We start from the raw sequence: 15,958 nt of genomic DNA, 5'->3' as shown, positions 1-15,958 counted from the left end.
GATCAGGGCAGTTTTGCAAGGTCCCGTCCGCCATCTTGTTCCAAAATGGTATCCATTGTTTGTGATATTGCAAATGTGTTCAAATGTACAGCAAACAAACAACTTTCCAAACAAATGTGGTAGATCCATCCTGATTTGTTTGCACAAATTTTGAACGGGCGTGTTCGCTCTTTTTATTACCCCAAAGGGCACACTCTTCCATTGGCAGACAGGTGGCAACTAATTTGCAACTATTACGTTTATTGAACATTCGTTCTTCATGTTGCGTATGACGTTGCCCAACGTCATTGTTTATCCCACACTTTCCAGTGCATTTTCCCCTTTCCCCCCAAATTATTTTTTATTAATTTTCCAAATGGGTTTCTTGCAAAAGAGCAGCGAGTCCGCTTTCTTTCCGCAGCCCAAGTTTGCCCGCAGAACCACGGCAGTCGGGAAGCAGCTTCTGAAAAAGCCTTTACTGCCTGTTTGTGTCTTTCAGTGTCGAAGTTTAATTACAACCCATCGGAGAGCTTGTTCGTGTTGGCCCCCCTCCTAGACCTCTCCATTGGCTCCGTTATGAGCGCGATGGGCCTGGGGTTCCTGCTCTCCATGCTTTTCTTCATTGAGCAAAATATAGTGGCATCACTCACAAACGCCCCGGAAAACAGGTATTTTTGTGTGTGTGTGTCTGTTTTGTGTTAACCTGTTCTGTTATAATTCTTCCACTTCAAGCAAGTTTAAGGTGGCAGCCGGAAGGGGGCAGGGGCAGGGAACATGCTGGGAGGCCTCACATCAAGTTCTGCTTCCTTCACTATGAGGACTAGACATAGACACTTAGAATTCCACCATCTTTGCTTTTATTATAAAGAAATCTCGCTCCTTACTTATTCACACAACTTTCGCCCTGCGTAATTTCATTTGACTCTAAGCAGTTTACGAGGAATGCAACACAACGGGGCAAGAGGCAGGTTTAGTTTACAGTCATAGAATCGTAGAGTTGGAAGGATCATCCAGTCCAACCCCCTGCAATGCAGGAGAATGCAGCTGTCCCAGACGGGGATCAAACCTGCAACCTTAGCTTTATCAGCACCGCGCTCTAACCAATTGAGCTAGCCAGGCTAAGCTGGAAAGAGAGTGAAGAAAAGCGGCTAAAGCAAAACTCAGCAAATCCAATTAAAATGCTCACTTTTTAAGTTTTATTTTGCCTCTAAATCCGACCAGAAGTGCACAGTGTCTAAGCACAGGTCAATATTTTGGGTTCCAGCTCAGTGGCACGGGCAAATAACAGCTTAGAAATCACGCTGAAAATGTTGCCTGAGTTACTGCAGATCTCCAGCACTGGTGCTCAGATTTGAAAGATGCAGAAATCCGGAAGTTTTTCCAGGTGGTTGCCGTAATTCAGCCTTCCCCGGTATGGTGCCCCCCTCCGGGGTGCAGGTGTTCATCTGATGCACCTCTCCAGCCCCTACAGTCTGTCTGTCTGTGTGCCTGCAGAATCATCCTGCTCTGGTCCCCCAGATGCCAGGCAGCATTGACCGAAGGCTGTAATAATAATAATTATTATTATTATTTATTTGTACCCCGCCCATCTGGCTGGGTCTCCCCAGCCACTCTGGGCGGCCTCCAACAGATATTAAAATACATTTAAAATGACAGATTAAAAACTTCCCTAAACAGGGCTGCCTTCAGGTATTTAAGAGACTGGCATATCCAGAATCCCTTCCAGCCAGAGATAGAGACCAGCGAGTCTGGCTGCCAGATCGATCAGGCCAGTGGCCCAACTAGTCCAGCATCCTGTTCCCACGGTGGCCAACCGGGTGCCCCCAATGGGAGGCTTCCCAACCTCCTCTCCAGTATACAAGGCAGCGCAGCCCTCAAAGGGATCTGTGCCGCGGAGTTGCTCTCCCACGCTGCTGCTGCTGCTGCTGCTGCCGTCACCGTCGCTTCATTCCCCCGGCGCTTGTGTTCCCCTCTGTGCTGCCCGGCAGGCGGGTGAGCTCAAAGTAGGCCAAGAAATAGAACGTGCTCTTGCTTTTATCTAGCGGAGAGCCCTGATTTATGCACAGGCTCTGCAGCGCTTGAGAATTCCCTGTGATGTTTCTGAGCTAACTAGAACCAAGCGGAGCATCAAATTCTGGCTGCTGTTATTTCTTCCTCCTCCTATCCGACAGGAGGCTTTCTGAATTTTTTCTTTCTGTATTGGCAGAGAGAGAGAGAGAGAGAGTCTATGAGCACCAGAATTCTCCAGAATGCAAGGCTCTCTCACACTGAGAGCCAGTGTGGTGTAGTGGTTGAGAGCGGTAGACTTGTAATCTGGGGAACCGGGTTCGCGTCTCCGCTCCTCCACATGCAGCTGCTGGGTGACTTTGGGCTAGTCCCACTTCTCTGAAGTCTCTCAGGAAGAACCTGAACCAAGGGTCCATGGAACCCTGTTGGGACGGAGGCGATTTTAGATGAGTAGGCAGCAGGGAACTAGCCGCAGACTTCTGTAATGTGAAATGCATCCTTGCAAAGTCACTTGGTCAGTTTTGCGGCACTGGAGGTGGGTGGTCCAAGCGTTCTCCTTTGGGACGAACCATTCTGGAATCCCAAGCGTGGTTTGACCTGCCTATCATGCACAAATTCGGGCCACCAGCCATGCCACATTTAGGGGAGTTTTTAATGTTTGATGTTTTATCGTGTTTTTAATATTCTGTTGGGAGCCTCCCAGAGTGGCTGGGGAAACCCAGCCAGATGGGCGGGGTATAAAATAATAATAATAATAATAATAATAATAATAATAATAATAATAATAATAATAATAATAATATTTGTTCCCCACCCGAAGCCAGGCTCAGAGCAGCTAACATCATACAAATAACATAGTATACAAAAAAACAGGCATCAATTAATTAAAATATATCTTAAAATTAATTCAGGCAAATTAAAATCAGGACAAATGGCACTTATCAGGTTAAGATTGAGAGCGGTTAATACTTGCCAGGGCCAACTGTTTCCACTGATCATACAAGGACCTGTGAATAGGTTGGGAAGGCCGCCTTCATGCTTGTTCTTATACAAAGGGAAATGGGTCAGACTGCCCCCTGGCCAAAGGCCTGGCAGAACAGCTCCGTCTTGCAGGCCCTGCGGGAAGATGTCAGATCCCACAGGGCCCTAGTCTCTTGTAGGAGAGCGTTCCACCAGGCCGGGGCCACGGCCGAAAAGGCCCTGGCTCTGGTCAAGGCCCTGTCTAATTTCCTTGGGGCCCGGGATCTTCAAAGTGTTGTTGTTTGCAGACCGTAAGGTCCTACCAGAGGAGGCGGCCTCTGGTGCACACTTTGCACCTCTGCAAATATCCCCACACTCCTCTACTACCTATTTGCAGCTTTTCACATGTGCATCAAAGACCTAAGATATATTGGCGGGGGGCTCCCAGGTCTTAGTTCTGACTTCCCATTGCCCTGTTCTGGCCCTCTCCCCACAAAGGGCTATGTGTCCCCAATTTCTGGGAACAGAAGGCCCTGTGCCCTTAGAAGACGGATCTGGATAGTCATCCAGAAAAATGCACACAGCTTGGTCTAGTACAGGCACCTGATTTCACAATTCCCAAGGAAGCAGCTCTGCTGGTCATATGCCTCTTACCTGGTCAATGGCTTAGCCCAAGACCCTGTTTTTTTTTCCAGCCCAGAGCTCCATCTTGGACTTGGCTCTGGGTGTCCACGTTCGCCTCTCCATCGCTTGAAGCTTGCCGTCACCATTCATGAACTGCAGCCAATTTCAAGTCGCCTGTAGTTAAGGATGAGGACTTCTGAAACTGTCCTGAGCCCAAGGCTCCTCGCTGGTCTGTCAGCTGCAGCATCATTCATTCATTCATTCATTCATTCCACTTGTGTCCCACAGTTCCTTCAAGTTACTCAAGGTGGAGTACATGCTTTCGCCCTCCCAATTAATCTCCACAACCACCCTGTGGGGTAGATTAGACTGAGAGACAGGGTCTGACCCCAAGGCCACCCAGTGGGCTTCCTGGCAAAGGGTGGATTTGAACCCTGGTCTTCCAAGCCGTAGCCTGACACTCAGACATGGAGGAAGAAAAAATGGTTGTTAGACTCCAACTCCCATTAGCCACAGCCAACATGGCCAAGAGTCAAGGATGTTGGGTATTGTAGTCCAACAAAATCTGGAGGGCATCAGGCTGGCTAGCCCTGCTCTGACCACTGCACCACCCTCCCTCTTACCAATATCCCCTGCCTCTAGCCATTTCCCGGTCTCTCCCTTGATGATGTGGGTGTTTTTTTCTAAATGTAAATAGATGCAGCCTTCAGATTCAAATCCTGACAGGGTTTTGTCTTGGCATTATAAGCAGCCAGGCAGTCCTTTCTGACCTGTGGTCTGGGCTTTGTGTTAAGAGAGATGCTTGGGGCAATAGTATTAAATGCGAACAAGGTCTTTGTGGGCCCAATGCAGACGAGGCCAAGAGCAAGTTTAGCTCAGTTGGTAGAGCATGAGGCTCTTAATCTCAGGGTTGTGGGTTTGAGCCCCATATGGGGCAAAAGTTTCCTAAATTGCAGAGGGTTGGAGTAGACTGTTACCCGTAGATATCATGGTGGTTCGTAACATAAAATCACAATATAAAAAACACAAAATAATAAAAAGAAGAGCAGAAACAAACCATTAATCCCCACGTCCACAACACATTTAAAAGGGCATTAGATGTCAATCATCTAAAGGCCTGGTGGAAGAGGAACTTTTTTGCCTGGCGCCTAAAGTTGTATAATGAAGGCGCCAGGCGAACGTCCCTGGGGAGAGCATTCCACAGACAGGGAGCCACTGCAGAGAAGGCCCTGTTCTCATGTTGACACTCTAAATCTCTCGAGGAGGGGTCACGCGAAGGAGGGCCTCAGAAGATGATCTCAGGGTCTGGATAGGTTCATGTGGAAAGAGGCAGTCCTTGAGGGATTGCGGTCCTCAGCCACTTAAGTCTGTATAGGTCAAAACCAGCACTTTGAATTGGGCCCGGAAACTAATAGGCAGCCAGTGCAGTTGGGCCAGGATTGGTGTAAGATGCTCTAACTGTCTTGCCCCAACAAAATAAGAAATAAAAAAAATCCTTCCAGTAGCACCTTAGAGACCAACTAAGTCTGTTCTTGGTATGAGCTTTCATGTGCATGCACAATTCTTCAGATATCCGTGCATGCACACGAAAGCTCATACCAAGAACAAACTTAGTTGGTCTCTAAGGTGCTACTGGAAGGAATTTTTTTTATTTTTTATTTTGTTTTGACTATGGCAGACCAACATGGCTACCTACCTGTAACCGTCTTGCCCCAGTGAGCAACCTGGCCATTATGACTTTCTGTGATTTTCTTAAGTCTCTGTTTCTCAAGTGCATAATGCTCTGTGTGACCCAAGAGGCTTGCTGTGCATGGAGGGGGGGGGGGCTGTTCTGGCTCGGGTCTGTTTGCTGCCACCTCCCGGCTAGCATGCATGCATTTGCAACTATACTAACAAGAGTTTATTTCAGGTTAGTGAAGGGAACAGCTTATCACTGGGACCTCCTCCTCGTGGCTCTGATCAACACAGGGCTCTCCATCTTTGCGCTGCCGTGGATCCACGCGGCGTTTCCCCACTCGCCGATGCACGTCCGAGCCCTGGCCTACGTGGAGGAGAGAGTGGAGAACGGGCACATCTACGAAACGTAAGTCGGGGTGAACGTCTGTTTGTTTGTTTGCTTGCTTATTTGCAGGCCAGGGCAATAGACAGTTTGTGAAATATAAGATAATGAATTATAACCAGTGTTTTTTTCTGGGGGGACGGGGGATGCAGGGGTACGTGTACCCCTAAACATTTTGTGTGGCCCCGACTGACCGACAGAGGGACCAACATGCCAGCTGTCTCTGCAATAGCAGCATGGACTGGAGCTCCCTCATTCTCCCCGCCAGTGCTGGGGGGGGGGGGTTCTGGGGTGGCCACAGTGGAGGCCACGGCATAGTGGAGCCAACCAGCAAGCGCTCGCCCCTCCTTGCTCAAGCTGAACCCGCCGTCGCCAGGGGCTTTCCTGTCCTCTCTGTGCCGCCACTGCCTTGAGTCCCTCGTCCAGGAGTTGGTAGGGAGGGGGGAGGGGGAGCAGCCAAAATGGAAGTAACTCTTAAACAATTTTTTTAGAAAAAAGCACTGGTTATAATAATAAAGTAGTGATGTATGGGAGTGAGAGCTGCACCATAAAGAGGGCTGATAAGCCGAAGAATTGATGCTTTTGAATTATGGTGCTGGAGGAGACTCTGTGAGAGTCTGCAAGAAGATCAAACTTATCCATTCTGAAGGAAATCAGCCCTGAGTGCTCACTGGAAGGACAGATCCTGAAGCTGAGGCTCCAAGACTTTGGCCACCTCATGAGAAGAGAAGACTCCCTGGAAAAGGCCCTTATGTTGGGAAAGATGGAGGGCACAAGGAGAAGGGGACGACAGAGGATGAGATGGTTGGACAGTGTTCCAACATGAGTTTGACCAAACTGTGGGAGGCAGTGGAAGACAGGAGTGCCTGGTGTGCTCTGGTCCATGGGGTCACGAAGAGTCGGAAACGACTAACAACAACATAATAATAAAAAAATAAGAGCAGCCCGCTGGATCAGGCCCATGGCTCATCTATTCCAGCATCCTGTTCTCACAGTGGCCAACCAGATGCAGCAAGCAGGATCTGAACACAAGAGTCCCCTCCCATTCAGAAGCATTGCTACCTTCAACTGTAGAGTCAGATCACAGCCATCATGGCTAGTAGCCGTTGTCTGATCTCCTTTCAAAGCCATCTGAGCTGGTGGGCAGCTGGAGGAGGGAGATCCATAATCCTTGCACTGCATGAAGAAGTCCTTTCTTTGACCCATCCTGAATCTTCAAGAATTCAACATCATTGGGTGCCCCCCAATTCTAGTCTGATGGTGATAATTTACATGCCACCCATCTGTGTTGCCCCAGCCACTCTGGGCATCTTCCAACAAATTGAAAACATCAAACATTTTTTTGAAAAAAAATCCCTCCCGCTTTTTAAGGCTCTACAGCCATGCAGACCACCAGCACCTTTTCTAATTCCCATGATGGATAGAGGGACAACGCATTAAACCGCAACACAGAATCTCAGGACCGTCTTCTGTGCCCGTGATCGGATGAAAGCTCTCCTTTTTATTTTAAGAAATGCTTTGGCCACTGGAGGGCGCCCTGCAGTTAGGAACATCTATGTTGGATGCATAATCTCTTCATTTTGTTGTTGTTGTTGTTCAGTCATTCCGTCGTGTCCGACTCTTCGTGACCCCATGGACCAGAGCACTCCAGGCACACCTATCCTACACTGCCTCCCGCAGTTTGGCCAAACTCATGTTAGTAGCTTCGAGAACACTGTCCAACCATCTCGTCCTCTGTCGTCCCCTTCTCCTTGTGCCCTCCATCTTTCCCAACATCAGGGTCTCTTCCAGGGAGTCTTCTCTTCTCATGAGGTGGCCAAAGTACTCTTCATTTTAGTTGGCTGTAAAGAGGGATTCTGCTCAAATACAGCTGCAACACGTGGCTAATGAATGCGCTAAATATATTATTATTAGTAGTAGAATGTCATCCAAAATTTACAATTTCCAAATAATATATTTGTTGTTGTTGTTCAGTCGTGTCCGACTCTGCGTGACCCCGTGGACCAGAGCACGCCAGGCACCCCACAGTTTGGTCAGACTCATGTTGGTCACTTCGAGAACACTGTCCAACCATCTCATCCTCTGTCGTCCCCTTCTCCTTGTGCAATCTTTCCCAACATTGGGGTCTTTTCCAGAGCGTCTTCTCTTCTCATGAGGTGGCCAAAGTATTGGAGCCTCAGCTTCAGGATCTGTCCTTCCAGTGAGCACTCAGGGCTGATTTCCTTCAGAATGGATAGGTTTGATCTTCTTGCAGTCCATAATATATTTATCAGTCCATAGTCAAAGAGTAGTCAACGTAATTGAGTTGCTGGCGAGGAACACCACAATGCAGGCATGATGGCTTTCAATGTCCAAGAAGTATTTTAGTGGGTACTCCAACGTGACGAATTCAATAGCCATCAGCAAACAAGCAGAACAGTAAATCCAGATTGGATCAACTGTTTCGAAGAAGAATCTTCGTCAGCTGATGATTACATACAATGGAGGACAACAAAAATAATACTGAGCAACCTGCCTATTAAATAATGAATAAATAATAAATAAGGAATACATACCTTATAATTTTTAGTTAAAGGTGGGTAGCCGTGTTGGTCTGCCATAGTCGAAACAAAATAGAAAATTCTTTCCAGTAGCACCTTAGAGACCAACTGAGTTTGTTCTTGGTATGAGCTTTCGTGCATGCACACGAAAGCTCATACCAAGAACAAACTCAGTTGGTCTCTTAAGGTGCTACTGGAAAGAATTTTCTATTTTGTTATAATTTTTAGAATATCCATACAGGTAAATATAATATTTGTGGATCAGAGCTCACTAACCAGTGTAGCTAACTGACGCTGATAAAGCCAAAACGAGATTCAGTTCTCATTGAAAGGTGAACCCCCCGAACCTGCAATATCTGAAAATTCACAAACCAAAACAGACCCATCTTTTGACATTCTCTCTTCCCTGAATTTTGCAGTTCGGTTCTCCAGCCTGGTCTTGTGTATAAAAACGCATGGGCCAGGGTAAAGCATTCATAAGAATGCCTACATTAGCAAAAGTTAAGGCAAAAATTGCTGCACTCAGGGGAATATGTTTTGCAAACAAATGTGTATTAGGATAAGTTTGCAAGAAAGGCTGGTGAATTTTCTCAGGGACTTTAAACAGACAAACAAAATGGTTGTGGAAATGTGGAGAGCTGAACTTAATAAGAGGAAAAAGACGTGGAGGTAGACAGATTTGATCACCCCTACCCCTAAGCGGGATGCGGGGGGCGCTGTGGTCTAAACCACAGAGGCTAGGGCTTGCCGATCAGAACATCTGTATGTGTCACCCTCTGCTGATGCTGCTTAAAAACTCGACGTTCTCCCTGGCTGAGAACATGCTCTATAAACGTCTTGCCCAATTTGCCGCTGGCCGGACCTGGAGTTTGCAAGAGGGATGCTAGGCACATGTGAGCTCACTTTAAATTCCAAAAAGGTTGTCCCCAACTTGCTATTTGATCTTGGGAGTTTTGCCGGTGTTGTCGCCCGTAATCCACATCAGGGCTGAAGTTACTAACACCCCCCCCCTTAGAAATTACGCTTTGCGCAGCTTCATTTGGCGCTATAAACAGGATGAACCTTCGTCAGGACGCCTCGCCCCCTCGAGGTGATGGGATTTCTGTTTCTGCTGAGATGCCCTTCGATTTTTTTGCTTTCCTTTGGTTATTTGGATGCCACAGAAACGAAGGAAATCAATGCCCTCCTCGTGAGATCTGGTGGCTGCTGCTTGGAGAGGATCAAAAGGCCGGAAAGGGGGATTTCAACCGTTTGAAGAGATTTTGTGTAGCGTGCCGCAAAGGCTAAATTAGCTCTGAATGTGGGAACGAGAATAAGAGAACGATGGAGCTGTGTGTGTTCATTGCTAAAGAAAACACATTAATTGTGCGTCTAGAGAAGCAGGGTCTCTGGCCCGTATAAATTATGCACTTTCAACAAATCCTGTCACTTGCTCGCCAAGGGAGCAAAATGCTGTGTGGCACACATCCCTGAATACCGGAAAGCCCATTTAACTTTGGAGATTTCTTCAGACATTGCACAAATAAGAATTTCCATCAATAAGGGCTAGAAACTTGATTTTTTATTTAAAAAATCAAGGTATTTTCAGGATGCTGATTTTTTTTTTCTTACTGCAACTCCAGATCCCAACCTTGCACAGAACCCTTCCATTTCCATAGAATTATGGGTGAACATAGAAATCTCCATTGGCGCCTTTTCAGACCCCTGGTTTCTCTATCTCAGTATTGTTGCTACTTCCTTTGGCCTTGCAGGATTTCCAGGTCAGGGACTGACTCCTGCCACTGAGGCATGGCACCTCCAAGGCGCTCACTTATATAGCAAAAAAAGAAGAAGTAGGTAAATTCCCCAGGTGTGGTCCAGAATCCCGACTCTAGTATGACGCATGGGACTCGTTCACATATGCATGCAGATCGCTTGCTTCTTCTGTTTACCCAAGGGCTCAGCTGCTTGCATGTGAATCAACGGGAGATAGCTGAGTGAGCCAGAGTGCCGTGCTGATAACGCCAGGGTTGCAGGTTCGATTCACGTATGGGACAGCTGCAGATTACTGCATTGCAATGGGTTGGACTGGATGGTCCTCAGGGTCCCTTCCAACTCTACAATTCTGATTCTATGACTCCTGCTAAGTAACAATTGCAGCCGGAATAGCGGGAGCGATGCAACGTTCAGTCTGCAGTGGTTGCTCTTTGATGGCTCCTCCTCTCGTGTAAATCATCTCTCGGCACCCAGGCATCAAGTGTGCCCAGGGTCTTTGTGGTTCTTTGTTGTTATTTGCTGATATTTAATTTTACTGTTCACTATTAGACTCTAATGGATTGTTGAATTTTGCTTTATTTGATAACAAGTTGTTTATTTTAAAGTTTTTGTGACTTTTTGTGTTGGATCAGATTGTTATTATTAACATTTCACAATTTATCATGTTTTTATATGTGTTGGAAGCCATCCAGAGCGGCTGGGGCAACCCAGCCATACCCAGCCAGATGGGCGGGGTATAAATAAATAAAAATACAGTGGTACCTCGGTTTTCGAACGTAATCTGTTCCGGAAGACCGTTCGACTTCTGAAACGTTCGAAAACCATGGAGCAAAGGGCGGTTTGCAAATTCAATAGAGATCATTGAAAAAAACTCAGCGGAAGCCGTTTGACTTCCAAGGCACGTTTGAAAATGGAATCATTTACTTCCGGGTTTTCGGCGTTTGAAAACTGAAATGTTCGACTTCCAAGACGTTCAAAAACCGAGGTACCACCGTATTATTGTTACTATTGTTATTGTTATTGTTATTATTTAAAGGTAAAGGGACCCCTGACTATTAGGTTCAGTCGCGGACGAATCTGCGGTTGCGGCGCTCATCTTGCTTTACTGGCCAAGGGAGCCGGCGTACAGCTTCCGGGTCATGTGGCCAGCATGACAAAGCCGCTTCTGGCGAACCAGAGCAGCGCACGTAAACGCCGTTTACCTTCCTGCCGGAGTGGTACCTATTTATCTACTTGCACTTTGACATGCTTTCGAACTGTTAGGTGGGCAGGAGCAGGGACCGAGCAATGGGAGCTCACCCCGTCGTGGGGATTCGAATCGCCGACCTTCCGATCAGCAAGCCTTAGGCTCTGTGGTTTAACCCACAGCGCCACCCGCGTCCCATATATTTGCTCCCTAAAACACTTGCACGCATCCTTGCGCGATGGGCTCTCTTGCTGCTCAGTAACGCGTCCTGCTTCTGTGCTTCCTCCCCGGCTAGGATTGTGAGTGTGAAGGAGACCCGGCTGACCACCCTGGTAGCCAACTTCTTGGTGGGCCTCTCGCTGCTGCTCCTGCCTTTCCCGCTGCAGCTGATCCCGAAGCCCGTCCTCTACGGCCTGTTCCTCTACATCGCCCTGACCTCCATCGACGGGAACCAGCTCTTTGAGAGGGTCGCCCTCCTGCTGAAAGAGCAGGTAAGCGCACCGGGGGGAGCACGGGGAGGGGCACTGACTTTGCAAGCTGCGCAGGATAAGGAGCTGAGGCCCCGGCGGACCTCCTCGCCTCCGTTTCCTGAGGAAGCTCATAATCACGAGTTGATTGCCGCAGCTTGAAAAACACAGCCGTTAAAGAGCCTCTTGATTGCTTTTTATGATCTCCCCCTGCTCCTGCCACCGCCTCTGCCGCCTCACGCCCTGTTTGTTGTCTTGGCTCTGCTCCGGCAGCAAAAAAAAACACCCTACGGACGAAATGCCGCCGGGACGGTTGCCAGCAAGAACATCCCAGTCATCCGGTCCGGGGGGGAAATGGCAACTTTCACCTCCTGGCACCAGAAGCGGCCTTGGTCTTGCCCTCTGCTTATGCAACGGCATAGCAGCCTCTGTTTAGCCTTTTCAAAAGAAAAAGGGCCCCCTCCCACACTGCGGTCGCGGCAGCAGGGGCGCCGTTTCCGAAGCGAGCAAGACCCTCTCCGCAGGGGCAGGGCACCGACTCGGATCGAGTGGGCTCCCCGCCCCCCAATGCTGAGCCAAAATCCAATGGGAAATGGCTTTTAGCAAGGCTCTCGCTTGCAGTTGTATGTGGTTAGCCCCCGTTAATCCCACCATTTTGTGGAGGAAGGAGAGGCCCTAGAATATGGCCGAAGGGGGCAGCGCGTTCAGGCCTAAGGCTGAGGTGTGTCAACGTGGTTGACTGTTTCAGGTGGAACATCTTTCTTGGAAATGTGTCAGCTGGGGAGCTTTCCAAAATGCTTCCCTGCACCACCAATGGACACGTGTATGCTCTGTGCAGAAAACATTATTATTATTATTATTATTATTATTATTATTATTATTATTATTATTATTATTATTATTAAACGGCTCAGGACCACAATACCCCAAGGGCCGCCTCTTTCTATATGAACCTACCCGGACCCTGAGATCATCCTCTGAGGCCCTTCTTCATGTGCCTCCTCCACGATTGGTCCAGAGGGTGACAGCACGAGAACGAGGCCTTTTCTGCAGTGGCTCCCCATCATGGGATGCTCTTCCCAGAAGGGCTCACCTGGCACCTTCATTATACACCTTTAGTTGCCAGGTGAAAAGGTTCCTCTTTAAACAGCCCTTTGGTTGATTGACACCCAGTGCCCTTTTAATATGTGTGTGGGAGTAGCGATGATTGGGTTGTTTTCCTTTTTATTTTGATGATGTATTTTGTGGTTTTATATTGTGATTTGATCTTGTGAACCGCCCTGAGACCTGCAGGTATAGGGCTGTCTAATAATAATAATAATAATAATAATAATAATAATAATAATAAACTTATTAGGAGCTTGAAGCAACTTAAAGGTAAAAGGTAAAGGGACCCCTGACCATTAGGTCCAGTCGCGGACGACTCTGAGGTTGCGGCGCTCATCTCGCTTTACTGGCCGAGAGAACTGGCGTACAGCTTCCGGGTCCATGTGGCCAGCATGACTAAGCCGCTTCTGGCGAACCAGAGCAGCACACGGAAACACCATTTGCCTTCCCGCCAGAGCGGTACCTACAGGTGAAACTCGAAAAATTAGAATATCGTGGAAAGGTTCATTTCTTTCAGCAATTCAGCTTAAAAGGTGAAACTAATATATGAGATAGACTCAAGACATGCAAAGCAAGATATGTCAAGCCTTTATTTGTTATAACTGTGATGATTATGGCGTACAGCTGATGTGAACCCCAAATTCACAATCTCAGCTTTGGGGCTTGACATATCTCGCTTCACATGTCATGAGTCTATCTCATATATTAAACTCCAGTAGCTAATGAAAACAATTGCTTACATAAATTCACTTTTCCACCATATTCTAATTTTTCGAGTTTCACCTGTATTTATCTACTTCAAGAAAAAGAAGAGGAGTTTGGATTTGATATCCCGCTTTTCACTACCCGAAGGAGTCTCAAAGCGGCTAACATACTCCTTTCCCTTCCTCCCCCACAACAAACACTCTGTGAGGTGAGTGGGGCTGAGAGACTTCAAAGAAGTGTGACTAGCCCAAGGTGACCCAGCAGCTGCATGTGGAGGAGGGGGAAGCGAACCCGGTTCCCCAGATTACGAGTCTACTGCTCTTAACTACTGCACCACACTGGCTCTCTTAAAAATCAGCAACTTCCTTCGCAGATAACAAACGCCAACCACGAAGGGACTCGAACCCTCAATCTCCTGATCCGAAGTCAGACGCCTTATCCATTAGGCCACGTGGTCAACCACTTTGGCGTGCTTTTGAACTGCTAGGTTGGCAGGATGAAGCAACACGGAACAGCAAATAAATACCACATACATTAAAAGGAGCATAAAAAGAAACAGAGAAAAATCCAAAGCACATTTGTATTTTTAAAAGGCAGGATCAAAACGTCCCAGCCACCGAAGGAGGCCACAGATAAATTACCCTTGAGCCTGGCAGTCCATCTGCAGCTAGGGAATTTTCTTTTGTTTTCTTTCCTCTCCCCTTCTCCTGTTTCCTAACGCAGGAAGGTTAACCAGTGCCCTGTTTGTGTGTCCCCGAGGCAATTCCTGTGCTTCCGATTGCCACCTCTGGCACTGGGTTATATACTGCTCCCTCCCTGCAGCAACAGAAGGGTGCTTGTCTGGTGCAGCCATGAGTTCTGGGCGCTGCGGTGCGGGTGTCACAAACCACTCCCTCGGCAGCTGGAAGGACTTGGGCCTCCCGAACTCCTAATGGTTTCACTCCCTCTTCAAAGCCCCCTCCAGCTTTCCTTGATAGTACTTGTTGACCGCAGGATTTGTGCCTGTATTTACCGTATTTTTCGCTCCATAGGACGCTCCAGACCATAGGGCACACCTCGTTTTTAGAGGAGGAAACAAGAAAAAATATATTTTTCTGGTTTTCTTCCTCTAAAACCCATGGTTTTTTTTTTTTTTTTTTTGAGAATCAGCTCAAAGTTTTGCAGCTTTTTTTGCAAAGGGAAAAGCCCTGCTTTTTTGAGGATCAGTTCAGATTTGTGCAGCTTTTGCAAAGGGGGAAAAGCATTGCTTTTTTTGCAAAGGGAAAAGCCCTGCTTTTTTCAGGATCAGCTCAGATTTTTGAGGATCAGCTCAGATTTGTGCAGCTTTTGCAAAGGGGGAAAAGCATTGCTTACAAACCAGTAAGCACCAGTAGAAACCAGTACAGACCAGTAAGCACCAGTAGAAACCAGTACGTACCAGCAAGTAATAGGAAGCAAGAGGAAAGTGAACCAGTACAAACCAGTAAGCACCAGTACAAACCAGTACAGACCAGTAAGCACCAGTAGAAACCAGTACGCACCAGCAAGTAATAGGAAGCAAGAGGAAAGTGAACCAGTACAAACCAGTAAGCACTAGTACAAACCAGTACAGTCCAGTAAGCACCAGCAGGAACCAGTACGCACCAGCAAGTAATAGGAAGCAAGAGGAAAGCAAACCAGTACAAACTAGTAAACACCAGTAGGTAATAGGAAGCAAGAAGAAAGCAAACCAGTAAGCACCAGCAAGTAATAGAAAGCAAGAGGAAAAGTAACAGAAAGCCCCAAATGGCTGAAAAACTCAATTTCCCAGGATCCTCAGCCCTCCCAAAGGAACTACTGTGCAAGGAGCCTGGGCCTGGGCAGGGCAGGAAGGGAGCTAGCTCTCTTATCTCCCTCCCCGATCTCCTGCAATCAGCTGTTGAGCGGGTTCCTTTCAACACTCTCTTTCATTCTTGTTAGCCTTTAGCTCTTTCTAAAACAGAAAAAGCAGGATCTGCCTTTAGCCCCTGGGCAATTTGGCTCCAGGGACCATGCATTCGCTCCGTAAGACGCACAGACATTTCCCCTTACTTTTTAGGAGGAAAAAAAGTGTGTCTTACGGAGCGAAAAATACGGTAGCTGCCGTTGGAGTTGACTTCCCATGTTGGGCTGGTGTCCAAAGCATCCCCGCCACAGGAAAAGACAGTCCCAGCAGGCTTTGGGAGCGGGGGCATTGAAAAATCCACAGGCAGCACCCTGATCTGAAGGCGTTCGGTAGCATGGAAGGAAGCAGCTGGGGAGCAGGAAGATTTTATCTGCTTCCACAGCAGAGGCGCCCGCAGGACCAGGCTGGCAGAACATATCAAGCAGCTGGTGATTTATTCCTAACACATGGAAGCCCAGCTGCGGCTTGGGAGCAATGCTCCGGCCAGGCCAGGCCGCCCCCTCTTTCCCTGCTTGCTGCAAAGAGCTGCATGTCAGCAGAAGAGGAGGCGATCGCAGCATCTATCTCCATTCGCCTGCATTCGTTCTAGCCATCTCTGCAGGCCGTTTTAATTGGGGGCTCGTCCGGACTTGCCCTTGCCACTGAATCGGAGCAAACAGCAACTGG

The 15,958-nt window shown here is 47.8% G+C and overlaps 1 protein-coding gene and 1 non-coding gene across 2 annotated transcripts in view; one reads left to right on the top strand and one right to left on the bottom strand.

Moving 5' to 3' along the window:
* Window positions 1–15,958, top strand: part of SLC4A11 (solute carrier family 4 member 11) — a 152,009-nt gene that overhangs the window by 133,262 nt on the left and 2,789 nt on the right. Inside the window, exons 16-18 of the mRNA XM_033161020.1 lie at window positions 479–647; window positions 5,480–5,653; window positions 11,406–11,601. Of these exons, the coding sequence (XP_033016911.1) occupies window positions 479–647; window positions 5,480–5,653; window positions 11,406–11,601 (539 nt within the window). The remainder of the gene's footprint in view (window positions 1–478; window positions 648–5,479; window positions 5,654–11,405; window positions 11,602–15,958) is intronic.
* TRNAR-UCG lies at window positions 13,774–13,846 on the bottom strand. Its single transcript has one exon. It is a non-coding gene; the product is annotated as a tRNA-Arg (tRNA).

This window comes from Lacerta agilis, chromosome 9 (genome assembly GCF_009819535.1).
Source record: "Lacerta agilis isolate rLacAgi1 chromosome 9, rLacAgi1.pri, whole genome shotgun sequence".
NCBI classification, from domain to species: domain Eukaryota; kingdom Metazoa; phylum Chordata; class Lepidosauria; order Squamata; family Lacertidae; genus Lacerta; species Lacerta agilis.
This window is presented reverse-complemented; position numbering and strand designations above follow the sequence as displayed.